General features: G+C 57.0%; 1 protein-coding gene across 3 annotated transcripts; it reads left to right on the top strand.

Moving 5' to 3' along the window:
- Positions 1–253: 253 nt before the first annotated feature.
- Positions 254–23,586, top strand: KCNH6 (potassium voltage-gated channel subfamily H member 6). 3 transcript variants are annotated; one of them, XM_055579863.1, is made up of 14 exons: positions 254–329; positions 1,148–1,378; positions 6,719–6,880; positions 7,177–7,382; positions 10,608–11,033; positions 12,670–12,824; positions 12,984–13,069; positions 14,519–14,718; positions 14,916–15,168; positions 18,032–18,225; positions 19,913–19,997; positions 20,512–20,680; positions 22,236–22,422; positions 22,743–23,586. In XM_055579863.1, the coding sequence occupies exons 1-14, from the start codon at positions 254–256 to the stop codon at positions 23,025–23,027; spliced, it is 2,715 nt and encodes a 904-aa protein (XP_055435838.1). In that variant the 3' UTR covers positions 23,028–23,586. The 3 variants fall into 3 exon arrangements, with proteins under 3 accessions (XP_055435838.1, XP_055435836.1, XP_055435837.1); XM_055579861.1 differs by adding an exon at positions 20,287–20,373 and having other exon boundaries at positions 12,670–13,069; positions 20,470–20,680; XM_055579862.1 differs by having other exon boundaries at positions 12,670–13,069.
- Positions 23,587–25,586: the final 2,000 nt, after the last annotated feature.

Genomic DNA, 25,586 nt, shown 5'->3' with positions numbered 1-25,586 from the left:
CGCTGCCGCGCGGCTCCTTTCAGCACCGCGGCGCGGACAGCTCCCGGGCGGCCACGGAGGGAAGGACGCGCGGCGAGCGGCCGGCCGGGGAGGGCAGCAGAGGTGTAGACGCAGGCGGGCGGGCGGGGCACGAAGCCCTGCGGCCCTCCCCGGGGGCGGCGCCCACCGGAGCCGGACGCAGCTGAGCCAGAGGACAGGCGGAGAAGCAGGGAGCCGGAGCGCTGCTGGCTCCGGCAGAGGCCGCGGCCGAAAGATGCCGGTCCGCAGGGGCCACGTCGCGCCCCAAAACACTTACCTGGACACCATCATCCGCAAGTTCGAGGGCCAGAGTGAGTGTGTGCGGTGGGTTGGGGCATGATCTGGAGCCCTGGTTCGGTGGCAGGAGTGGCCGGACCCTTTACTAACTTCAAATGGAGCAGGGTGGGGGGTGTCTGATATGCCAAACGCATATCCTTCCCTTCAATGTCCGAGAAACACCTTTTCCTCCAGCAAGCCCCTACTTTTACCTCCAACGCCACCCTCCCTTCTGCTACATGGTGGGCAAAGTGCAGCTCCCCGCTTCACCTGAGTTGTTTTCTTGCCGGTTCTAAGCCCTGACCTCCCCTTGTATCCATGCCATGCTTCCCTCCTGACTCCCCCACCCCACCCCCAACTTCCTCCAGAGGTTTCCTTTTCGCCCTCCTTTTCACCTCCTGACCGAGCCACTCTGGTCTTTCTAGGAGCTCACCCAGGCCGGGCCCCCATCTGGTCACACCCCTGCTCCCTCTCGCCTATCCCTTTCCCTGCTCCAGGAAGCCTTGGGCCTCTCTCCCACTTCACTGACCCCATTACTGCCCTGGTCTTCCCACAATTCCCAGGCCTGACTCTCCTTCCCCTTCTCTGGTCATCGTCCTGCTTCCCCCTCCTGACCATCCCCTCATTACTCCCAGGAGCCCCATGGCCTTCCCCCATGACTCTGGCCTTCTTGGTCTTCCCACCCTCCCCAGACCTGACCTCCCCCTTCCTTCATTTTGATCACGGCTCTGCTCTGCATCCAGATCCAATCCCCCCTACGCACACACACACCAACCACTCCCACAAGTCCCTCTGATCTTTCCCTCCCTACTGCCTGGTCCTGGTTGCCATGAGCTCCCACCTCCCGCCCCAGGTCGTAAGTTCCTGATCGCCAATGCTCAGATGGAGAACTGTGCCATCATTTACTGCAACGACGGCTTCTGCGAACTCTTCGGCTACTCCCGAGTGGAAGTGATGCAGAGACCGTGCACCTGCGACTTCCTCACAGGCCCCAACACCCCGCGCAGTGCCATGTCCCGCCTGGCGCAGGCCCTGCTGGGAGCCGAGGAGTGCAAGGTGGACATCCTCTACTACCGCAAGGATGGTGAGGCACCCTCAGACCACAGATTCTGCAAGGCAGGCTCGGCCCCTCTCTCATCCAGGCAGAGTGGTCATGGGAAGGGCACCGACCCGGGGACCAAAGGGCCTGGATGAATCTTGTCTCGTCTCTGGGCCTCTATTTCCTCAGCTGTATGGAGAAAGTGCTGGACCCTGGGTGCAATGCCTTCCAAGGTCTTTTTCAGGGGCCAGGAACGAGGCTGAGCCACCAACTGGTCCTGGCCACATGCAGGGCCTCCCACACCATCGTCCCTCCCCCGTGTCCCCGGTCTCCTGGCTGTCCACTCTGTCACTGTCAGCCCCAGCTGTCAGGCAGCTGGGACGGAAATTAACCTTTCCTCATCTCCGTCTGCTCTGGGGATTAGGGGAGGAGTCACCCCCTCAAGGCCTCTGGAGCCAGGCAAGGCATGGGGGCAGCTGGCTTGAAAAGAGGGCTGGGTGAGGCTCAGGGACCCCAGCTCCTTGGGGAGGCAGAATCTGGAGTTTGTGCTGGCCCTGGAGGCTTGTCCAGTTTGGGATATTACTGCCAGCCCAAGCTACTGCAGACAGAACAGAAGCATAGGGCGGGGGCCGAGGATAAGAAATTCTGGAGCCCTTCAAGACCCTCCCCTCCGTACTTCAGTGTCTCCACTGGGTCTGTGTGGAGAGGAAAGAGATGGGTGGGAATTAGGGTCCCCACAGTCCCTTTGAAATCACCTGGATCAGTGGCCCTCTCAGCCTGCTTCTGCGTCAAAATTACCTGGAACTTGTTTTCCAAAACATACCTTCCCCAGAAAGGGGCTGACTCAGAGGTGTGAAATGAGGCCCAAACAGGTGTATTTGGGAAAATCTCCCTGGCAGTTTAGATGTTCTGTCAGGTTTAGGAACCACTGGCTTAGATTAATCCCTCGTTTCATGGGTGAAGAAACTGAGTCCCGAGAAAAAGAAAGAACTTGGCCAGGATTCTACTGCATGGGTCCCAGCTGGGACTGGACCCCAAGTCTCTGGATTCTTCCCTCAGATATATCTGGTTCGAATAATCCCAAGAGGGGTGAAAGGAACCCAACAGCCTCTGTGCTCTGAGGTGGAACTTTTGGGGAAGGAAGCCCAAGAGGGCCCTCCCTGGGGAAGAAAGAATGAGGGCCACTGGAGTGCAGGTGAAGGGCAGGCACCTTTGGACTGAGGCTGAAAGGTGCTCACGGCCTGGTTGCAGGGGCATGGTGTGTGTGTGGAGCATGGATGTGAGTGTAAACCTGAGCATGCGTGTGTGTGTGTAAGGTGTTTGAGGTGCTTCTTGGGCAGGTCCTGGCTGTCCCTCTGGCTGTAGTGATTAGGGGACTAGGAAGAACCTGGCTTAGTTTGGGAGCGCTCACAGGGTTAACAAAGTCAGAATATTTTTAAAACCTGTGACCTCACCTCCTCACATCATTGCAGAGAGGAGGTGACAGTCAAAGGAGTGAGAAGGGTCCCAGCAGAGCAGGATGGGACAGCAGGGAATGACGGAGGCCCACAGGTCCCTCTGTCCCTCTCCTTGACCTCAGAGCCCTACCTGGGCCTGAGAGGGTAAGAGCCGATCATAGACGCCTAGTGATGTCAGCTCAGGGCTCTTAGGGTCTCCTCAGCACCCTAACTGTGCCTGGGCCAGGGGCCAAGGTCAAGGTCAAGACTTGAACCTCTGAGATCCTCAGGTCTTCAGAACCCTGTTGGCATCTTCTAGCAGTCAGAAGGAGCCCTAGAGACCTTGTCTTAGAGGTTTTCTGTGGGTGAAAATGAAAGTTACCCACATACCTGTGCGTTGTGCTTAGTCACTCAGTCGTGTCCAACTCTTTGCAACCCCCTGGACTGTAGCCTGCCAGCCTCCTCTGTCTTCCACATTGCAGGCAGATTCTTTACCATCTGACCTACCAGGGAAGCCCACCTTGACCCATTGTAGTCCAAGACCTTGAGCACCTTGGACCTACCTGAAATTGGTGTGAAACCTAGAAAGGGGAACCTTCTGGCCAGCATTCCCCTAAGAGAAGGATGTGATGCTCAGATAACTTATGTACACCCTGTGGTCCACTCTGACCATGTGATTGTTTTTTCTGTTTTGTTTTTAACATATTCACATGGCTCTTATAGCCTGCTGAAGGGCATCCTAATGGTGGCTTTTCCCTTCCTCAGGTCAATACCTCCTCTCCCCCATCTTCCATTGATTAGAGGAGGTGTCACCGCCCCCCCCCCCACCTCCTACAGAATTCTAGCTGATTTATAATCCTCTTTTCCTCTAAAGGGGTAAATCACTGATAGTTCTCCAAGTTCAAGTAGAGAGTCTGTGGCCATACACCTCCACATTGTGCATCTGTGTAAAGCTGTGCTCAAAGAGGCCAGGCCATTTGACAAAAATTACCCCATGAGACAGGGCTCAGAGACCCCTGAGAAACTGGCTCTGCTGCTATCTACCTTCACGAGGAAAAGTTAAGACCCTAACAGCTAGGAAGCATGGGGATGGCCGCAAGACTCGAGCCAATGAGAGTCTGGAGGGAGCCCTGGAGAACAGTCCTACCGCTGCGCCCCCTGGGGACCTGCCAGAGGGGCCCAGCCCTGCCTGCCTGCCTTGGCTGGATGTCTTCTCTGATGACCCCAAGCCAGAGGGTCCCCCAATCTCCAAGCCAGACTCGAGGAAGCCTGGGGCTCCTCCAGTCCTCAGCTCCAGTTCAGGAAGAAGGGCATGGGCAGAGTTCTGGGCTCCCAGTGTCTTGTGTACACTTACCCATGAATGCCAGAGACACCCAGCGGGGAGGCAGGGTGGAGCAGCCGCACTCTTAGTGGCTGTCTTTGTGGCACCAGCTCTTCCCTGAGGGCTCACCACATGCCGGATGCAGGGTGTAAAGAAATGGGGACAATAGACAATACAAGAGCCTCCAAGGGGAGGGGCGGGGACTATGAGAAAGTGAAGGAAGGGGAGCATCTAGAGGCAGAGAAAAGCTGGGAGCAGTGTGCTGTCCGGGGGGAGAGACGAGCCCACTGTCCAGGGTCAGAGAGGTGGGCCCCAAGAGGAAGCTCTGCAAGAGAGGGCGAGCAGAGCCTGTCAACCACCCTCCAGGATCAGGACGAGGGCACAGGAACACTACCACTCCCGGGCACCCCCTAGGGTGACACACCCACTTCTGGTTGCCCATACTCACTCGTGAGCAAGGACAGCTTGTGATGTGCTTAGTTGCTCAGTCATGTTCAACTCTTTGCGACCCCATGGACTGTAGCCCACCAGGCTCCTCTATCCATGAGGATTCTCCAGGTAAGAATACTGGAGTAGGTTGCCATGCCCTCCTCCAGGGAATCTTCCCAGCCCAGGGATCGAACCTAGGTCTTCCGCATCACAGGCACATTCTTTACCATCTGAGCCACCAGGGAAGCCCAAGACAGCTTAGGGATCAGGAAAAGAATGCTCTGATCTCGTCTGAATTCTCCTGTCTCCATCAGCGTGCAGGCAGTGAGTGTGAAGGTCGGGCAGGGGGTGTTACGTGAAGCTGCCCTCCAGTCCTCACTGCTCTGATGGGCTAGTCTTTGGTTCACTCTCAGCCTCAGTTTTCCAAAGATAGCATCAGTAGGTACAGGCTGGGGCTTGGCAGCCCCTAGAAGCATAGAGCCTGGAAGCCCTGCCCAGCTGTGCCAGCTCCCCACCAGGCCAGATTTCCGCAGTGCCAGAGAGAGTGAGGAGAGAGAATGGCCTTGCGGGTGTTGTTTCAGGCCACTGGCCAAGGAGGCTTCCTGGGTGGGTCCCAGCACCCAGGCCTTGCCATGCCCTGGGCTGACGAGTGTGCCAGGCTCTGGTCTGGGAAGCAGGCCCACAGCCCTGCAAGCCCAGGAGTGGGTCTCAGAGGTGAGCGGGTGGCCTCTCCTTGGTGTGGATGTCTCCCCTGGGGCCAGCGCAGCAGCTGGCAGATGGCTGCCTGGTGCTTGGGAGTCCGGGAATCTGATCCGGGAGATTCTTGCTCCAGGGAGGAAGGTGGGAGGGAGGAGGTGGACAGCTCGGCTGCACCCCAGCACTGAGCGGGTGAGAAGGTACCAAGGGAAGGGCGCACCAGAGGGTGATCTGGGGAAGAGGGATTCTAATGGACCCCAAATTAGTAATAGCCTCCCACCCACTCACATTTACACTCATTCTTTCATTCACTCAGCTAACAACACCTGGGACAGGTCCTGGCCTCCAGCAAACAAGACAGACGAATCTGCCTTCTGCTAGTCATGTTTACCCAAGTCCCCCGCCCTTAGCGTCCTTGGACCTGACACCCATCAACATTGAACTGAGGGACATGGGATGACCGGGTACCGTGGAGCAGGGCGCACAGGGCATCCACCCAGCCTGCTGCCTGGCCTCGAGGGAACATGGCAGTTTCAGCTTGTTTTGTTCCACTCACCTATGGGAGAGGGAGCAAGACCCTGGAGCAGAGAAAGAGGAACAAAAGGGCCAAGGGCTGGGTCTGGGCTGCCTGTGATGGCTGCATAAGTGGCAGGAGAGCCTGTCCCACCCCCACCCTGCCATCTATCTCCCTCTCCCTCTGCAGCCCCCAGGCCACTGCCCCACTTGCCCCACCCCTAGTCCCAGCACCTCTGCCTTGAGATGACAGGCCCCTTCCTGGTCTGGAGCCGCAGCCTGGCCCTCACTCCAGTGTCCTCGGCCCAGACAAGTCCCCATCCCTCTCTAAACTGTTGTGTATGAGAGCGTAGGGCTCTCCGCTCCATGGCCCCAGCCCTCCTTGATGCATGGCCCAGCCAGTCCTGGCAGGTCAGTTTCTCAGAAGCCCAGGCTCTGCAGAACAGGGGTCCAAGTATGCCCTCCAGGGCTCCATGCGCCATCATGGAGCTTGAGGCCTAAAGTGCCAGCGGGCTCGGTGCCCAGCACTTGGTGTGTTCTCAGTGAGTTCCCTCCAGCATCAGGGGAGCAGGACATCTTTGGGGAACAAGAGTACAGGAGCTGAACCCAGGGCCAGCCAGAGCTACATGGGGATAGGAGACCCAGCCTCACTTCCCCACTTAATCCACCCCCATCTGCTCAGCTTTAATTACAGCAGAAGCAAACCTCAAGGTTAAGCCCCGAGCTGAGGGCCGAGTGTGGACTTGGGCCCGAGGCTGCATTATCTCCTAATGAGGAGCTTAGCGGCTTTCTCCACCTCTGCTCTGTGGGTGGGGCCCTGCTGGGCAGTGTCACCAACAGCTCTGGTCACTCTGCGGGCCTCCTCCCCCACCCAAGGCTGCTCTCAACTTGACCTTAACCCAGCCCCCTGCCTAGCTTCCCCAGGCCAGGTTCCTGCAGGAGAGGACCCCTCCGGTGACATCCCACCCTCCCTTCCCACGGTGTTTGCAGCCTCCTGCTTCCGCTGCCTGGTGGATGTGGTGCCCGTGAAGAACGAGGACGGGGCGGTCATCATGTTCATCCTCAACTTCGAGGATCTGGCACAGCTCCTGGCCAAGAGGGGGAGCCGCAGCCTGTCCCAGCGCCTGCTGCGACAGAGCTTCCTGGGCTCGGGTAAGGAGGGGGGCAGGTGGAGGGGGTGGGGCAGGGGGCATGGGAGGGGGCGGGGCGAGGGGCATAGGAGGGGGCGGGGCATTGGGGGCGGGGCGAGGGGCATGGGACGGGGGGGGGGGGGCGGGGCGGGGCGAGGCCGGTGAAGGGGGCGGGGCGGGACAGGTGGAGGGGACGGGGTGAGGGGCATGGGAGGGGGAGAGGCGAGTGGCGTTTTGTGGGGGCAGCATCAGGTGTCGCATCAGGTGTTGCCTCAGGTCCCCAGCCCTTGACTGCTGTGACCCGGGCCTTGGTTCCAGATGGCTCTCACGGCAGGTCGGGGGCACAGGGGCCTGGCGCCGGCAGGGTCAAGTACAGGACCATCAGCCAGATCCCGCAGTTCACACTCAACTTTGTGGAGTTCAACCTGGAGAAGCACCGCTCGGGCTCCACCACAGAGATTGAGATCATCGCACCCCACAAGGTGGTGGAGCGGACCCAGAACGTCACCGAGAAGGTCACCCAGGTGCGGCCTGCAGGCCAGGGTGGGTGGGGCTGTGCTGGGCCCTACAGTCCCTCCTCAAACCCGGGCTCTGGACTCCTCCAGGGCTGGGTGAACAGAGGGAGCCGGCCTGCCCAGCCTGGTGTCTGGTCTGAGCTCCAGGCCTCTTGTCCTGCTCGAGTCTGATTCTTTAGACCTAAAGGCCCACCCTGAGACTCCCACCCTGACTCCCAGTCCCGGACCCAGGGGAGGGTAGATCAGCAGTGCCACATTCTAGGCCTGGAGAAGCTGGGAGGGGCAACCGGCAGGACACCTTGGGACCCGCCCAAGGCTCTGCCAGTCCCAGAGGAGAAGCAGAGAGAGGAGGCATCAGGGCCATACTGAGAAGAGGGTGGGGAGCCCCAGCCCTGCTCCTGCCCTTGGCCTTCGAGCTGACAGCCAGCCCCTAGGACAGGATGCTTCCGCAGTCCAGGCAGTGGGGAGGCAACCTGGCATCTTCAACTCCCTTGGCGCAGGTCCCTGGGGAACAGTCAGGAAGGCCTCAGCCCCTCCTTGGCCAGCCCAGGGCAAACTGCCCTGGGTTCTCTGTTCCAGCTGACACACTGTCCTTCCTCCTGGGGCCTGATGCCCTGGTCCCCAGCTGACCTCTCCAGAGGGAAGTGCAGAGAGCACTGCCTAAGGTTCAGGGGCCCTGCCACTGTCTGCTCTGTGACCTTGGGCAAGAGACCTATGCCTTTTCTGGGCCCCAGGGTCCCATCTGGAGGAATGACTTGAACCACATGGTCTCTGAGGACTCATTTGACATTGAGGGTGCTGGCCCTAGGAGGCACTGAGAGGTGCCTAGGCCAGGGCTGAGCAAGGGGGTGCAGGGCAAGGTCAAGGGCCTCCTCCAGCTCCCCTGGGACTTTGCTCCCTGAGGGAATGGAGCAGCTCTTTGCCTCCCACCCCCTTTCACCTGAAGCATCCTCTGTGCTGGAACACGTGGGCTGGAAACTCCTTGTGACCCAGCCACTCACCAAGTGCAAGAGCCCTGGGGCAGAAAAGACCCCAGGCTGTAGGGCTGGACCCTTGGACATCAGGCGGGGCGCGGGGGGCCAGTGACCTGGGAAGCCCACCTAGCTGTGCATCGGGGGACCCTCAGGTTGGTGACGGGGTGATGGGGGCTGTCGGCCTGGAGAGTTGTGCGTGGTCCCTGCCCCCACCCAACTTGTCCTGCACCCTGCCCCAGCCCCTCTTGGCTTTACTAACCCACCCCATGTTGTCCCTAAGGAGGGGAGGAGCCTGCCAGAGCTCAGAGCATGGCCCAGAGCAGCGAAGTCACACCAGCCTCAACCAGAACTCAAAGGGCCTAGAGGGCTGTGAGCCCATACCTGGACTCCTATGTCCTGACAGCCCTGCAGCTCCGGGGTCACTGGGGAGGCCCCTCATGCTGGCCCCAGAGGTGGTGGGAGACTCAGGAGATCTGTGGTGGAGGAGGTGGCACCCCGACCTGAAGCCCCCAGGATGGGGACACGTCTTCTGACCCTGCCCTCCGAATTCTGACCGCCTCCCTCCCTCTCCATGTGCTCTGCTGTTTCCTCCTGGTTGGTCTTGAGCAGCCAGGGGTAGACATGGCCACGATGACCCAAGCTTTCCATGCTCATTCAGTCCCCTTTAGTTGAGCCCCCACGCGGACTAAGAGGGGCATGCGGGACGAGGGAGCTGCTGCTGTAAGTCAGTGGAGATAACTGTGCTGTCAGGACGTTTACAAGGAGCCGGGAGAAAATCAAAATACATGGTTCAGGTCTGTGCAGGGTCAGAGGAAACTTCCCAGGGAGGCCAAACAGGAGCTGAGGCCAAGGCTGAGCAGGAGGTCCCTGCAGGGTGAGGATACTGTGGCCCCTCCCAGGGGTTTAGATGGCAGATGGGGGACCGTGTGGTTGAAACCAGCCTTTGGGTGGATCTTCCTTACTGTGATCCCATCTGCTAATGGACCCGGCTTTCAGGGCCAGAACCTTATGTTGCAGATTTTCTTAAACCAGAACCATCTGCAGGGCCCTATCCTGTGTGTGTGTGTGTGGAGGGGGCGGGGGGCGGTGATGATTCATGGGACACCTTTCAGGCCCCATCTTTGTCAGGGCGGTGTCTGACATCGGATGAACAGAGAGGAGTGATTATCGAGTGTAATGGCCTGTGCCATCAAGATGTACTAGCTTGGGACTTCCTTGGCAGTCCAGTGGTTAAGACTCCGAGCTTCCAAGGCAGGGGACATGGGTTCCATCCCTGGCCAGGGAACTAAGATCCCACATGCTGCATGGCACTACCCAAAAAAAACAGATGCACCAGCTCATTTACTTAGTACAGCCAACAGCCCCGTGGAGTTTGTGGTCCTTTGTTGTCCCCTTCTGCCAGTGAGGGAACTGAGGCTCACAGAAGTTACAAAACCTGCCCCAAGACAGACAGACAGCAATGTCAGACCCCAGATCAACCTGGGAAGTCTGGCTACAAAAGGCATGCCTTCTGCTCCCAACTGCCCGGGCTCATGCTGGGCAGAGCCTGGGCATGTTAGGCTGGGCCTTGGTGATCGTATGTTGGCCAAAGTCTCAGAGGTGGGGGTCGGAGGGGCAGAGCAGAGGGGGTTCAGAATGCAATGATCAACCCCCCCTTGGACATGTGCAAAGTAGTCAAGGCCACCAGTACCCAGACCCATCAAGTGTCCAGGTTAACTATACACCCCCAAAATTTGATTCCTTCTGTGGAAGGCTCTGAGAGTTGGCCCCAGAGTGGGCCCTACTGGTCTAGGCTCCAGAGGGCCCTCAGGAATGAAGAGGCTACTTTGGGGGTAACTTGTCCCCATGAGGAACCTGATCACTGGAAACTTCCCAAACCCGCCAGACAGACTAGTCACCCCTCATCACCCCCTCAATCGGCCTGAACCTGGCCCCCCTTCTCCCCTCCCCCAGTCCTGTCTTCACCTACTCCAGGCTGGCCTGTTTATGAGGGAGTTCAAACCTGGGGTCACTATGAGACAGAGCTGCCCCCCTCCTCTGGACCCCACCTCCTCCCAGCACTCCTGTCCCCTTAGGAACTGTCCCTGTCCTATGGGCCACACCCCCATCTTTGCCTCATCCCCTCTCCCCTGCACTGCCCTGCCACCCACCCTCTCCCACATCTCCCTTCCTCGGCCTCACCCTTGCATCTCCACCCCTCCCAGAGCCATCTCCCAGGCAGGGGCCACCCGGCTGACTTCTGCCTGGTCCCCACCCCCAGGTCCTGTCCCTGGGAGCAGACGTGCTGCCAGAGTACAAGCTGCAGGCCCCTCGTATCCACCGGGGGACCCTCCTGCACTACAGCCCATTCAAGGCCGTGTGGGACTGGCTCATCCTGCTGCTGGTCATCTACACGGCCGTCTTCACTCCCTACTCGGCCGCCTTCCTGCTCAGCGACCAGGACGAGTCTCAGCGCGGGGACTGCGGCTACACCTGCAGCCCGCTCACCGTGGTGGACCTCATCGTGGACATCATGTTCGTGGTGGACATCGTCATCAACTTCCGCACCACCTACGTCAACACCAACGACGAGGTGGTCAGCCACCCCCGGCGCATCGCTGTCCACTACTTCAAGGGCTGGTTCCTCATCGACATGGTGGCCGCCATCCCCTTCGACCTGCTCATCTTCCGCACCGGCTCTGATGAGGTGAGCAAACCCTGTTCAGGCCAGCCCCCCACGGCCGTCCCCTGCGCCCTGGGTACAGGGAGTACCTGGCATGGGGCACCTTTGCCAAAGCAAGTAGTAGTGGGAAGGAGGGACCTCAGACATCTGTCACCTCCCAGCCCTGGAGAAGAAGTAGCTGGGGCTTCCCCTAGGCCTGGCTGCCCTCTCTGTGCTCCCGAACCCCGCCCCTTCTGGGACGGGCACTCCTATGCGGCTCACCCATCCTGCTGACTTCTACACCACAGTTACCCTGGAAATCCACAGGCTGCCTCTCAGGGCAGCCTGACTGCCTCCTCAGCCCCAGCCCCTCCACTCTGCCCACTCCGCCTCTCACAGCTGACATGAGGGCATTTTCATGCTGTTCTCGTAGCTTCTAGTCCCACTCTGTCCTTTTGTTCCATCTCCTTGGGATCAGCTTTATTGTTATTGTTGCTTTAATATTTATTTATTTATTCATTCACTCATTCATTCATTTATTTGGCTGTCGGGTCTTAATTGCTCCCTGCGGGATCAGCATTGCATCATGCGAGATCTTTCGCTGTGGGGCGTGGACTCTCACCGACTCTCTCGTTGTGACTCTTGGGCATAGGAGTTGTGTCTTGAAGGCTTAGTTTTTCCGCAACATGTGGGACTTTAGTTCTCTGACCAGGGATGGGACCCATGTCCCCTGAATTGCACGGTGGATTCTTAACCACAGGACCGCCAGGGAAGGCCCTTGGAATCAGATTTCCACTCAAATAGCTCGCCTCCTGTGTTCCAGTCACACCCCAATCACCTAGCCTGTCCAGCACGGAGTGTGCATTGTGACTGCGTGCTCCCCTGCCCACCCACCCACTTCCAGCAAATCTATCCCCAAGTCCTCTCCCCACCCTTTCCACCTGCACTGCCCCTGCCTGGACACGGAGTGGCCTTCTTACCACCTCTGCCGCAGCCCCACACCTGCCAGCCTCACCCCCTGCACACAGGAGCCAGAGCAAGTTTCAGATCACTTATCCGACCCTGACCCTCATTCAATCCAGTCTTCAGAACTTTCAATGGCTCCCCAGTGGCTTGGAATAAAAGCCAAGCTCTTTGAGGAGACTGTAGCCACAGCAGCAGCCCCTGCCCACCTTCCAGGCTCATTCCTCACCACTTCACCATCTTCTGCTCTGTGCTCCCGTCTGCAGAACCACCTTTGGTTCCCCAGGTGGACCATGCCATTTCACACATCCATGCCTTTGTTCATATTGCTTGCTCCCTGTGCCTGGAATGCCCTTTCCCTCTCCCTCCTGTCTGGAGACCCAGCTTCATCTTTCAAGACTCAGCTCCTGTGTCACCTCCTCTAGGAAGCCTTCCCTGCCTTGTCGCTGCAGACTTTTCCTCCCCTTCCTCTGTGCTCCCCTTAGACTTCTGTCCTTGCAACCATAAAGCTACTTTGAGATTTAGGCTGAGAGCTCCTTAAGGTCCTACACGGTATCCTGCTGCTGAGAGCCTGGCCCAAAGCAGGCTTTCCATAAGTGTTTGTTAAATGACTACGTGACTATACCTGCAAGAGAATAATTGTGGTCCTAAGGGACCTCAAGGTCACAGTCTCTCAAGGGCTGACCCTAGCCCTGGGGCCCCCTCCCTGCCTCTCCAGACCACAACCCTGATTGGACTGCTGAAGACAGCGCGGCTGCTGCGGCTGGTGCGTGTGGCTCGGAAGCTAGACCGCTACTCTGAGTATGGGGCGGCCGTGCTCTTCCTGCTCATGTGCACCTTTGCGCTCATCGCGCACTGGCTGGCCTGCATCTGGTATGCCATCGGCAACGTGGAGCGGCCCTACCTGGAGCCCAAGATCGGCTGGTTGGACAGCCTGGGCGCGCAGCTCGGCAAGCGCTACAACGGCAGCGACCCAGCCTCCGGCCCCTCAGTGCAGGACAAGTACGTCACCGCCCTGTACTTCACCTTCAGCAGCCTCACCAGCGTGGGCTTTGGCAACGTCTCCCCCAACACCAACTCCGAAAAGGTCTTCTCCATCTGCGTGATGCTCATTGGCTGTGAGTGTCCAGGGCCTCACCCACGAATCCCAGGTTTAGTTTTGCAATGAGATATAACACAGTAACAATTTCTGTGACTGGCAGGTCCTAAGTTTGCAGCACAGTGAATATTTGCATGTGTGTACACTAACCGTGGGCTTCCGTGGTGGCTCAGACGGAATCTGCCCGCAATGCAGGAGACCCAGGTTCGATCCCTGGATTGGGCAGAAGAAAATGGAGAAGGAAATGGCAACCCACTCCAGTATTCTTGCCTGGAGAATCCTATGGACAGAGGAGCCTGGCGAGTCCTATGGACAGAGGAGCCTGGTGAGCTACAGTCTATGGGATCACAGAGAGTTGGATATGACTGAGTGACTAACACTTTCACACTAACTATATACAGAATCTATAGCCCTCGATATATACCAGGGATCAGGGCCAGCTGCCTCATTTTCAGGGCCTCGTGCAAAATGAAAATGTGGAGCCCTTTATTTAAAATATTATTAATTATTTCAAGACAGTGAGAGCAGAGCACTAAACCAAAACCCAGGGCCCTTAGCACAGGTCCACATCGATGAATTGTGCTTGCCAGGCACTTTTCTTTTCAATATATGTTTATTTGGCTGTGCTGGGTCTTAGTTGCAGCATGCAGGGTGCAGGGTCTTTAGTTGAGGCATGTGAACTCTTAGTTGCAGTATGTAGGATCTAGTTCCCTGACCAGGGATCGAACCGGGGACCCCTGCTTTAGGAGCATCGAGTCTTAGCCACTGGACCACCAGGGAAGTCTCTGCTAGGCACTTTTCTAAGTCCTTATCAGAGGTCCATGTTTTGTTCCCATCACTACTCCATGACAGCCATAGTATGAGCTGTTTACAGACCAAGGAACTGAATATCCTAACTTGCCAGGGGTTACAGAGAGACCCAGTTCCAGCCCAGGGGGCCGACTCCCAGAGAACCAGCTCCCAGGGCTGTGTGCTCTCAGGCCCCACCCTGTGCTTCCTGCCTTTCAAGACACGTGGCCTAGGAACAGGAGAGGCACTGTGGAATGTTACATGCAGATTAAGTTGTCATGTTGAGAGTATTTAGAGATGTGAAAGCCCAGAAAAACAAAAACAAGGGGGGAAAAAAGGGTGAAAACAAGAGACCAAGAGTTTTCTTTTTATAATATTTTTACAACTTTAAAGAGAAAACAAATCTGAACTAAAAAAACCCATTGCCCTAGTTCTTTCTTCTCAGGAGTTTGGCCTATGGGGCCCCGGAAGCTGCCAAGACGCACAGGGTGGAAGGAGGAGGGCAGGAAACCCAGGGGTCTTTGTTCCCCCCCAGACACCCTGGCACCGTCCTGGACACTTCTGACCTCGCCCTGGACAGAGGGGTCCCTGGCTGGGGGATCCCAGGGTGGGGGAGGCTGGAGCAGGCCTGGTGGAGATGCTCTGGAGCTCAGCCGCGCATCCCGCCGCCCTGCCCCAGCCCTCATGTACGCCAGCATCTTCGGCAACGTGTCGGCCATCATCCAGCGCCTGTACTCGGGCACGGCTCGCTACCACACGCAGATGCTGCGGGTCAAGGAGTTCATCCGCTTCCACCAGATTCCCAACCCGCTGCGGCAGCGCCTGGAGGAGTACTTTCAGCACGCCTGGTCCTACACCAACGGCATCGACATGAACGCGGTGAGCCCCTGACCCTCGGGCCCGGGTGGGGCGGGCCACCTCGCTCAAGTCCCAGCTCCGGCGAATGCCCCCGGGGCAGGGCGGTGGGGGGAGACCAAGGTCCCGCAGGCACTGGGCGTCCCGGAAGCTTCCTTACCTCCCGCTCCCCCAGCCCCCGCCCCGGCCGCACCCCGCTGGACGCCCCCACCGTCCCACAGGTGCTGAAGGGCTTCCCCGAGTGCCTGCAGGCCGACATCTGCCTGCACCTGCATCGCGCGCTGCTGCAGCACTGCCCCGCCTTCCACGGCGCCAGCAAGGGCTGCCTGCGCGCGCTCGCCGTCAAGTTCAAGACGACGCATGCGCCGCCCGGGGACACGCTGGTGCACCTCGGCGACGTGCTCTCCACGCTCTATTTCATCTCCCGCGGCTCCATCGAGATCCTGCGCGACGACGTGGTGGTGGCCATCCTCGGTGGGTCGGGCGGGGAGGGCCGGGCTGGGGGTGGGGAGGGTGGGAGAGGTGTCCTGCCTGGACCAGGCGGTTCCCAGGAACACAGATGGCACCTGCCACGTGATGAGCATGTGCCACAGGGGAGCTTGACACCCAGCTCACGGAATCCTTCCACCAACCCCAGCCACAGGCCCCATTTTCCTGATAGGGAAGCTGAGGCTCAGAGAGGTCTGGTAGGTGGACATACAGGGATTCCAGGGCTGGGGAAGTCCAGGCAGGCTGTGACTTTTTCCGGCTCTTGGGAAGCTCGGGGTAAGAAGGCAAGGGTTTGTATGGGGTGGAGGAGGGGCGGGGGTCACCGCAGCTGCTGGGACAGCTGGGCTTTGGAGGAAGGATAAGGAACTCTGGGCAGGGGAGAGACTGGGGGCACACACAGCCTCTGCCGCTCACCTGGGGCAGGTCACTCACCTTGGGCAGGTCACTTGCCGTGTCTGAGGTGGTTCTCATCTTCCACACCTCCCCCCTGCCTTCAGCCCACCCCAGGTCCCTGACCAGGCCATCAGCCTCCCCATCCCCTGGTGCCCCTGGCCGGGCTTCCCTCTACCCCTCCGCCCAGTCCTCTCCCTCTGGCCTGCCCTCGCTACATCCTCACCTGGCCCAGTTCCTTGCTTTCATGATCTCAGCCTCACCTGTGGCACATGGACCCCCAGAGCTCTGTCCTGACCCCAGTCTCTCCATAGACTGGAAAATTCCTTTCATCTCCAGACATGGCCATCCTTATATTCCATAGGCAGACCAAACGGCTTATCTTAATCTGAAATCATCATCTTCCCTGAAAGGCAGCTCCGTGGACATCCCTGTCACTGTGAACCTCTCACTGCCCGGGCCAGAGACCTGGGAGTCAGCCAGGGAAGTACCCTCCTCCTTTTCTGGCCCACCCCCACCATCCAGGCAGCCACAGAACCCCATCTGTTCCCTGCATTGAGATCTCTCTGTCCCATACCTGTCTCCATGTCCCTGCCTGGGCCCAGTCCTCACTCTGTCCTTCCTGGGCAGGTGTCTGGAGCTCCTTTCCCACAACCCGGAACCTGGTATACCCCAGACTCCATCTTCCACCTGCCAGTGACCTGAAATTCACATCTGTGCATGGTCTTCTGCTCAAAATCCTTTCATGGTTCCCTATGACCCATGGGGCAAATGTCAACCCCTGTGCACGGCCCTCCACATTCTGGCCACCCCTGGGTCCTGCCACCTTCCCTCTGGTGGCTCCTGCTCCAGCCATCCGACTACTCAGTTCTCTGCACCATCTGTCCCACCCCTGTTCCTCTGCACATGCTGCCACTCCACTCGGAGTACCTGCCTCACACCTGTGTCTGGCAGACCCCAGGCATCCTTCAGTGCTGAGCTCAAGCTCAGCTCCTCTATGAGCCCGTCCCTCGTTCCCAGCCAAGTTTAGAAGTGCCATCCAGGTGGGAGAGAGATAATTATTATTAATAATTAAGAAGCCAGTCCAATTTAAGTTTCAGTTAGAGACATGAACTCTCATTTTGTCCTGAGTAGAAATGGACATTAGGTCATAATCCTTCCTCTACTGGAAAACCATCACTTTATAATGTTGCCCAGATTTCTAGCTTCTGGGTTTTATATGTGACCCTGGAGAGTCCTTCCCTTCTCTCAGCCTCCTCAGTCCCCTCCTCTGTAAGAGACCTTTTATCCTGTTCTCCTGCGGGCACATGTCCTGGCCTCCATCCATCATTGAGCAAACACTTAGTAATGTTTGTGCAGAATGGCCAGGCTAGGGGGCTGGACTTTCCTGTGGGAAGTGGCCATCATAATCATGGTCTGTGGCACTCTGGCCCCTGGGTTCTCTGCCCTGAACCCTGACTGTGCTGCACAGACCACAGCCTGCTTCCTCCACCGGATTGCCTTTCTCCTGGAGGACCAGCCTTCCTAGATTTTCACAGCCCAGGCTCCACTCCAGTAGCACTGTAAGACCCTTCTCCGCCTCCAACCACTCCGGGTGGGATGAACCCCTCCCTCTTTTATAGGCCCGTTGCTCTTGGCTCCTACTTGTTCTGAGGCTCTAGAGATCATTCTATAATCTGTCTGTTGGGGATTTGGGGGGCTCCTGTGGGTGGGACAGAACCCTAGTCATGTTTTTATCCTGTGGCTAGCACAGTGCCTGGCAACAGAACGGCCCAGCACCCTCACCACCTGTCCCCGCATCCAGCCCAGGTCCACCCCGTGACATCGTCCATCCTAATGCCTTGCATCTGCCTGTCTGGTGCCTCTCGCTCTTCGAGGCACTTCCTCCAGCATCACCTCTGCTCCTCTGGACCGCCCAAGGGGGCGGCCAGGGCAGATACGGTTAAAGCCATTTTAGAGATGGGGACACCGGGGTGCAGAGAGGGCCATGCCGGTCAAGTGGCCCACAGTGGGAGTGGGCACCGAAGAGAGAGAAGCCTGAGGTGCTGTCCCAGGGAGCTGGGTGGTCCTGACCCCTGGTCTCCGCCACTCTGCAGCTCCATGGCCAGCCTGAGAGGAAGAGGTTGGGCAAGGAGCCTTTGGTGTCTCTTCTGCCTGCTGTTCCCTGGGTGGGGGGTGTAGGGGCAGTTCCCAAGCAAGTGGGAAACAGGAAGGAGATTCTGGTAGAAGGTGGTCCCGAGGATCCTGGAGATAGCGAGGGGACCCACAGGCTGGGGTGGCAGGGGTCTCTGCATACTCCCTTCCCTCAGCCAGCACATCCAGCCTTGTTCCAGGCACCCCCCCCCCTGCAGGATCCCTGAAGCTGGGCGAGGTCAAGGTTAAGAGGTCCTCAGGGAGGCTCCTCAGAAGACAGCAGGGAGCCAGGCCCTGGAGATTCCCCCACCCCTCTGGCTGGCAGGAAAGAATGACATCTTTGGAGAGCCCGTTAGCCTCCATGCCCGGCCGGGCAAGTCCAGCGCAGATGTACGGGCCCTGACCTACTGTGACCTGCACAAGATCCAGCGGGCAGACCTGCTGGAGGTGCTGGACATGTACCCTGCCTTCGCAGACAGCTTCTGGAGTAAGCTGGAAGTCACCTTCAACCTTCGGGACGTGAGTCTGGGATGGGTGGCCCGGGTCGGGGGTGGCCCTCGGCCAGCCTGTAATGGGTCATGGCCAGTCAGCCTGCTGAGCGCTTGGGCTGCTTGGCTGGAGAGGACCCGTCTGACCACTTCCCTTCTTTTCAACCCCCGCTCTTCATCCTTTGTCATAATCACTTCTGTGCCTCCCATGGCCAACATAATGCTAAGTATGAAGATAGCTACCAATTACGGAGCACCAACTATGTGGTAAGCGCTGGGCTCCTACACGATCTCATTTAGTCTTCCTGCAGGTGGTGTTAGTATCCCCATTTTCCAGATGGGGAAATTGAGGGTCCTAGCAGACAAATGACTAAAGCCACAGTCACACAGTAAATCATATAGTCAGTGGCGCAGCCAAAATGGGACTCAAGTTTTTGCCATCTCCATAGCCCAGGCTTTTCCCACCACATCCTTCCAAGCTGCAAGGGAGGTGGGGTGGGGTGGGCAGCAGTGTCTCCCATCCATGAGCTCACGGTCCAGGTCCCAGAGGTGTAAGCAGTGATAGAGCAATCTCTCCTCTCAAATTTATCACTCAGTGGAGGAGATTATAATAACTCAAGAAGAAGAAAAAAAAAAAGAAAGAGCTAAATAGTTCTCTTTTTTTTTTTTTTGGCCTTACCAAGGCAGCTTGTGGGATTTCGGTTCCCCGATCAGGGATTGAACCTGGGCCGCAGCAGCCCAGAATCCTAACCACTAGGCCACCAGGGAACTCCCAAGAGCTCCATAGTGAAGAACCAAGGCAGTCTCAAGGGTGTGCAGTGAGACCAAATATCTGTGGAGCTCAGGGTGGCCAAGGCGTGGGATAGCCAGTACAGAATAGAAGTGCCCAGAAGGGTCTGAGTGCAGGGGAGGGCTGGGAACCAGCTAGTGGGAAGGAGGGGGCAGGCGTGGCTGGCAGGGGCCACAGTGGCCGAGGCCCGGGCACTGAGCCCCCACCCCTGGCCTCAGGCGGAGGGTTCTGCTGGCCCAGCCCCGCACCCAGCATCTGGAGGTGGAGCTGAGGCAGGTTTACCTGCTCCGGACGGCCCTCCCCACCCTGCCCTCTGCTGTCCTCCCCTCCCCAGGCTCTCCCCTTCCCGCCTGGCCTGTCTAGGAGGCCTCTTGTAAGGACTCTGCCTTGGTGGGGGGCTGGAGGTAGGGGGTGCCTAGCTGCTAGGAAGCATCAGGTGGCCCAAGTGCTCAGTGGCTGGACACTTGAGCAAGAGGGCTGTGGTATCCATGGTCTGGGACATCTGCAGCCCCTGGGTGCCCCCAAGTCCTATTACCAGGGGGGTGGGCTGCCAAGGGCATGGATGAGGGCACCCCCGAAGGGATTGGGACTTCCAGACTTCCACCCCTCAGGGGGAATTGTCGCGTTGGCCCAGGCTGAGGGCGGGGGTCCCAGAGCCCTGAGGAAAAGGAAGGAGAAAGCTCCCCGGCCTCCCCCACCCCCACGGTGCTGCTCAAGGCAGCCTCTCGTGGGACTCCCTGGGGTCTGCCTGGCTCCAAGCTCCTGGGCATCCCTGCCAGTCCACGCAGGAGAGGAGCTGCTGGGAGCACACTGGGGGTGCCCAGCCACCTGCAACCACCCTCCCCTCATTGCCACGGGGGTGGGGGAGGGGAGAGAGGCCCAGTCCCAGCTTTGGTCCCCGTTACTTGATGCTCTTCTTCCCCACAAGGCAGGCGGTGGTCTCCAGTCATCACCCCAACAGGCTCCAGGCAGTCAAGACCACCAGGGCTTCTTCCTCAGTGACAACCAGTCAGGTGAGCAAAATCGGCCCCTGCCAGAGTCTGCCCCTCCTGCGCCTGAAGGCCCTGCCCAGCCTCCTGGCCCTTGGCAGGTCCTCCCCTGCCTCTCCTAGGAGAGGCCTCCTCAGGCTCAGCATCGGAGGCCCCTGTACCCCTCCTCCCCCTGTGTTCTCGGAGCCTGAGTGAGGGCTGCCTGCAGGGGTGGATACCAGCCCGCCCCCGGGGCTGCACATCAAAGTTCTGCGGGCCCCGCTGGGCGGCAGCTCCCTGGACAGTGAGGCCTGGCCTGAACATCCCCACCCAGCCAGCTCCCCCAGGCTGGGGCCCCACCCCTGCTCCCAGGGCTACAGCCTTCTGGGTCCCAGAAGCCAGGCCTCTATGGGGGCAGGACATCCAGGGAAGGAGATGCACTCCTCTCACCCTGTGTTCCCACAGCAGGTAGGGAACGGGGCCCGGGCTCTGCTCGAGAAGGCCCAACCTCCAGAACCAGCTGGACCTTGGCTCAAGCTTCCCTCTCCGCATCCTGCAGGTGCAGCCCCTTCCCTGAGCATCTCAGACGCATCTGGCCTCTGGCCTGAGTTGCTGCAGCAAGTGCCCCCCAGGCCAAGTCAGAGCCCCCAAAACCCTCAGGGAGACTCAGACTGCTGGCCTCGGGAGCTAGGCTCCAGGCTAGAGCAGCTCCAGGCCCAGATGAACAGGTGGGTGACTGACCTGTGGGCAGGGATGGGGCAGCCACAGAGGGCAGGTCCGTGGCAGGCTAGGCACGGGCGCCCCCTCCTGGTGCCTCAGGGACATCACTGCGTGTCCCATGGCTTTGAGAATGAAAGTGAAAACCTGAAAGTGAGTCACTCGGTTGTGTCCGACTCTTTGCGACCCAGGCAAGAATACTGGAGTGGGAGTCCTTTCCCTTTTCCAGGGGATCCTCCCAACCCAGGGATTGAACCCAGGTCTCCCACATTGCAGGTGGATTCTTTACCAGCTGAGCCACAAGTGAAGCCCAATGATTTGAGAATGGCCAGCCCCCTTTAGCTGCAGACCTCCCCAGCCCTCTCACTGAGGACAGTTCCTTGGATGGCTTGTCCCAGCAAACCTGGAACGTGCCAAGTGGGGAGAGGGGTGTAACTTCATGCCGAAACAAATTCTGTGAGTCCAGGACTTCCTTGGTGGTCCAGGGGCTAAGACTCCATGCTGTCAATGTGGGGGGCCTGGGTTCAATCCCTGGTCAGGAAACTAGATCCCACATGCTGCGGCTAAGAGTTCTTATGCCGCGTCTAAAGATCCTGCGTGCCACAACTAAGACTCGGTGCAGCCAAATAAATACATATTTAAATATAAAAAAAAATACCGTGAGCCCTTGGAAAGGGGGTATGGCCTGTGGATGTCAGGGCTGTGTGGCAGAGTGAGGGCTTAGGGGCAACACAGTCCTGGGTTCAAATTCTGGCTTGGTAACTTACCAGCAATACCGTGTATAAGTAACAACCACTCTGAGCCTTGGTTTACCCTTTTGTGAAATGGGGGTAACCAGAATACCTGTGTCGAAGCTTCATGACGAGGGCAGAATGTCTCTTTCTCAAGCACCCTCTGGGAAACAGTAATAAGGAGAGCTAAGCATTAGGCTGGTTTCTTGTAGCTGGGGGTTGGGGGGCGGGGGTGACTTCTCTGGTCACCAAGGCAGTACAGGTGTGTTTGGGTTACCTCCGCCTATTCTATAAGTTGTACTGAAACATCTACTTAAGTTCTTTCCTTAGTACCATTCCTTCAAATTAAGTAATTTGGTACCCACCATCCCTCCTAAAAAAACTTTACTGTGAGGACTAAATGATGTGTGCAGCTGCCTGATTACTGTGATTATCAGAGTCAGGGGTGTACTAAGGGGAATTTGGGCGGGGGCTGTAGATTGTAGGAGATTCCCTGGTGGCTCAGACATTAAAGAGTTTGGTCTGCCTGCAATGCAGGAAATCTGGGTTCAATCCCTGGGTCGGGAAGATTCCCCTGGAGAAGGAAGTGGCAACCCACTCCAGTATTCTTGCCTGGAAATCCCATGGATGGAGGAGCCTGGCAGGCTATAGTCCATGGGGTTGCAAAGAGTTGGATGTGACGGAAGCGCCCTAACACTCATGTAGATTATAGCGGGGAAATAGCTTCATCCAGCAGGGACAGCCTGCAGCCTACAAAACTAAGGGCTGCCCTCAGGACCTAAACTGCTCTTGCCAACCCTGACCCTGACCCTGACTGTGGGGTTCTGCCTGGCAGGCTGGAGTCCCGCATGTCTTCAGACCTCAGCCACATCCTGAAGCTCCTTCAGCAGCCCCTTCCCCAGGACTGCACTGGCTGCATCTTGGGAGGCTCCACCTCCAATGACCTGGCCTTGTTCCCTGCAACCTCAGCGACTCAGAGTCCAGGAACTCGGCTGCCCCGGGGTGACCCACCCCCGGCACAGGTGAGCAGTGGAGGGGACCCCCAGGGGCTTGCCTGGCGGCGGCTGCATGTCTTCCCCTACCCTTACCTTGGTCTCAGTGGTCATCTGGCCCAGGGCCTTTGTGGCCTGAGAGCAGCTGTGACTTCTGTTGTCCTCCCTTATGGTCTGAGTCACAACAGGCAGCCTGGACAGGTGGTAGCAGAGCCCAGACTGTGACCACGGACTCCACATCGGGAGCAGGGGCAGCAGGATACATCTCCTGCTGCTTCTCAACCCTGAAGTCAGGGTACCCTGGGGAGGCTCCCCACCCTGCTTGCCCCCCTCTTTCTTGCCCCCTGCAGATGTCCAGCTACGGTGACATGGATGAATGGAGGCCAGAGCTCAGGAACTCTTCCTCTAGGAAGCCCCCCTCTGCCGTGGAAATGGACAGAACTCTGACACTGTCCTCGGAACAGAAGCAGCCCGAGGGGCTCCTGTCACCCCTGGCCTCCCCTCTGTGTCCCTTAGAGGTACAGGGACTTGTCTGTGGTCCCCGCTACCCCTCCCTCCCTGAACACCTCAGCTCTGTGCCCAAGCAGTTGGAGTTCCAGAGACATGGCTCAGATCCTGGGTTCTTAAGGAGCTAGAGCCACTGTGCCCCAAGATTTAAAAAAAAAAAGCACTATGAAGGAACTGAATGTGGGTAAGGTGATAGTTAAGGATGTGGGGGAGGCAGACAGCCTCTAAACTAGCCCTTCACCTAGAGTAGCTACAAACTGCCAATCCAGGTGACCCCAGACACTGCGGGTGAAGAGGCTCGTGACTTTCCCCAGCCTCCTCCAGGGCTCTCTTTAGACAGCAGGGCTGGTGGAAGGTGGATGAGCCTCAGGCGTGGAGGTAGCTGCCAGGCCAGAGGGCTCAGGGAAGAAAGGAGACGTTTCTGATCTTTTCTGTATGAGAGCCTGACTCTGTGCAGAGTCGTCACCTCCCAGCTCAGAATTCTCCCCCACCATGCAGCCAAGTCCCCAGGGTTGGTCAAGACCTCCTGCCGAGAGCCTGTGAACCAGCTAGAGACGGGAGTGCCCTCTGCAGCGGACACATCAGGGCCCAGAACTCCAGCCCTCAGCCACCCTGCCCTTATGGTTCTGTGATGACCTTTGGGACCTAATGGGCAGTGGAGGGTCTCAGAGCTAATAAAGTCTGCACACTTCATGTTGGGCTGGGTGTGTAATTTGTCTGAGGGTAATCAGGTCCTCGCTGGGGCTGTAATCCTGACAGTTGTGATGTGCTTCCAAGGAGCTGTGTGTTAGGGACCTGAAGGGTGACTCCACTGGGTCTTGGAGGCCCCAGAGTAAGGGGCTCTTAGCCAGGCTGGGGTGAAGGGAAGCAGAGAGACACTGGTATGGTGGCCACAGGGAATCATGACAAGAGCTAACACTTCCAAAGCATTCTTCTGTGTAAGGGGATATCATGCTGGCTGCCCTGCAGATATCGTCGACTCTTTGCAACAAGCCTATGGGGTCAGTATTATTATCCTCATTTGAGAGAGAGGGATCAGAAGTAGAGAATAACTAAGAAATTTACCCAAGCAAGAGGGGAACTTCTGGGGTGCTGGTACTCTTCTGTTTCTTGATCTAAGTGCTGATTTTATGAGTGTGTTTCAGGTTGTAAGAATATGTGCACTCCTATGTGTAAATTATACTTTGATTTTAAGAAAAAGAATATTTCCCAAAAATATATCAAAAGGAGGACATAATTTCAACCCAGATGGTCTGGTTTGAGGACATGTGCAGTCAACCACTCCACTGAAATGGGCTGTTGTTCAAAAAGTCACAGGTCCTGTCCTTTTTCCCTAAAAGAATTTTGAAAATGTATTTCTCCTTTATACATTTTTAGTTGACATCTGGAGTATTCCATGATAACTTTAAATAGTTGCAAAGGACATAATTTCCAGTGTGTTGTAAATATTGACACTTTATAAACTGTTGCATTTATATTGGTCCATTTAGATCCAAGTAGCAGTGATTCAGAAGCCAATATTGGGACTTCCCTGGCAGTCCAGTAGTTAAGACTCTGCACTTCCAGTTAGGGGGTGAGGGTTCAATCCCTGGTTGGGGAATTAAGATTCCCACATGCTCTGCTCTGCCCCCCACAAAAGAAGTCAGTGTCATTCATTTTTAAAACAGGAGAACAAGCTCTCCTTCAACAGTGTTCCTTTAACACACTCTCTGCTCATGGGTGTGCTGTGCTTTGTTGCTTAGTCGTGTCTGACTTTGCGACCCCATGGATTGTAGCCCTCCAGGCTCCTCTGTCTGTGGAGATTCTCCAGGCAAGAATAATGGAGTAGGTTGCCATGCCCTCCTCCAAGGGATCTTCCCAACCCAGGGATTGAACCCAGGTCTCCCACATTGCAGGAAGACTCTTTACAGTCTAAGCCACCAGGGAAGCCCTTTCTTTGCTCGTAATTTCACTCTATTCCATTCAAAGTTTGCCCAACATGTAATTTATTACCATGGTTGAAAGTATATATTGATAACCTTATTATATGTGTGTGTGTGACACACACACACACATATAATTTTTAAAAGTAATTGTTTCTAACCTTACCAAGGCTTTAAGGGTTACACTTATTAGTACTGGGTTTTTCAAAACAACATAAATACTTCTATTTAAATTTTTATAGAAACAAATTTTATTGACATACACCTCTTAAAAGAGGGAATTTTTCTCTCAATTAGTTCATGTGAGTGGATAAATATTATTTTTTTGTTACAGTAAAACATAAGCCCAGAGAAACTTGTTCACATAAGGAAGCAGATGGTACTTTAAGGGGGTTGTTATATATATAACAGTGGCACTCAGTTCTTTGAATTCTGAGTTAATCACATCACTAAAAGCTATACTTAATGATGTGTTAAGTCACTTCAGTCGAGTCTGACTCTTTGCAACCCCATGGACTGTAGCCCCCTAGGCTCTGCTGTCGATGGGGTTTTCTAGGCAAGAATACTGGGCTGGGTTGCCATTTCCTCCTCCAGGGGATCTTCCCCACCCAGGGATCGAACCTGCGTCTCCTGCATTAACAGGCGGGTTTCTTTGTACCACTAGCGCCACTTGGGAAGGCCCATACTTAATGTTATCACCAACAATTCATTACAATCCTCCTTTAGTTGTGTTGAAAGCAAACCATTGGAAACCATTTAAATTAT

Source organism: Bubalus kerabau, chromosome 4 (genome assembly GCF_029407905.1).
Source record: "Bubalus kerabau isolate K-KA32 ecotype Philippines breed swamp buffalo chromosome 4, PCC_UOA_SB_1v2, whole genome shotgun sequence".
Taxonomy (NCBI): Eukaryota; Metazoa; Chordata; class Mammalia; order Artiodactyla; family Bovidae; genus Bubalus; species Bubalus kerabau.
The sequence above is the reverse complement of the archived record's forward strand: the minus strand, read 5'-3'. Positions and strand labels throughout refer to the sequence as shown.

Bases quoted from the DNA above. Each gene is read 5' to 3' on its own strand.
- KCNH6 (XM_055579861.1), top strand. From the start codon at position 254: ATGCCGGTCCGCAGGGGCCACGTCGCGCCCCAAAACACTTACCTGGAC. The intron at 1,379-6,718 runs GTGAGGCACCCT...CGGTGTTTGCAG, and splicing joins CCTCTACTACCGCAAGGATG to CCTCCTGCTTCCGCTGCCTG. The intron at 13,070-14,518 runs GTGAGTGTCCAG...GCCCTGCCCCAG, and splicing joins CTGCGTGATGCTCATTGGCT to CCCTCATGTACGCCAGCATC.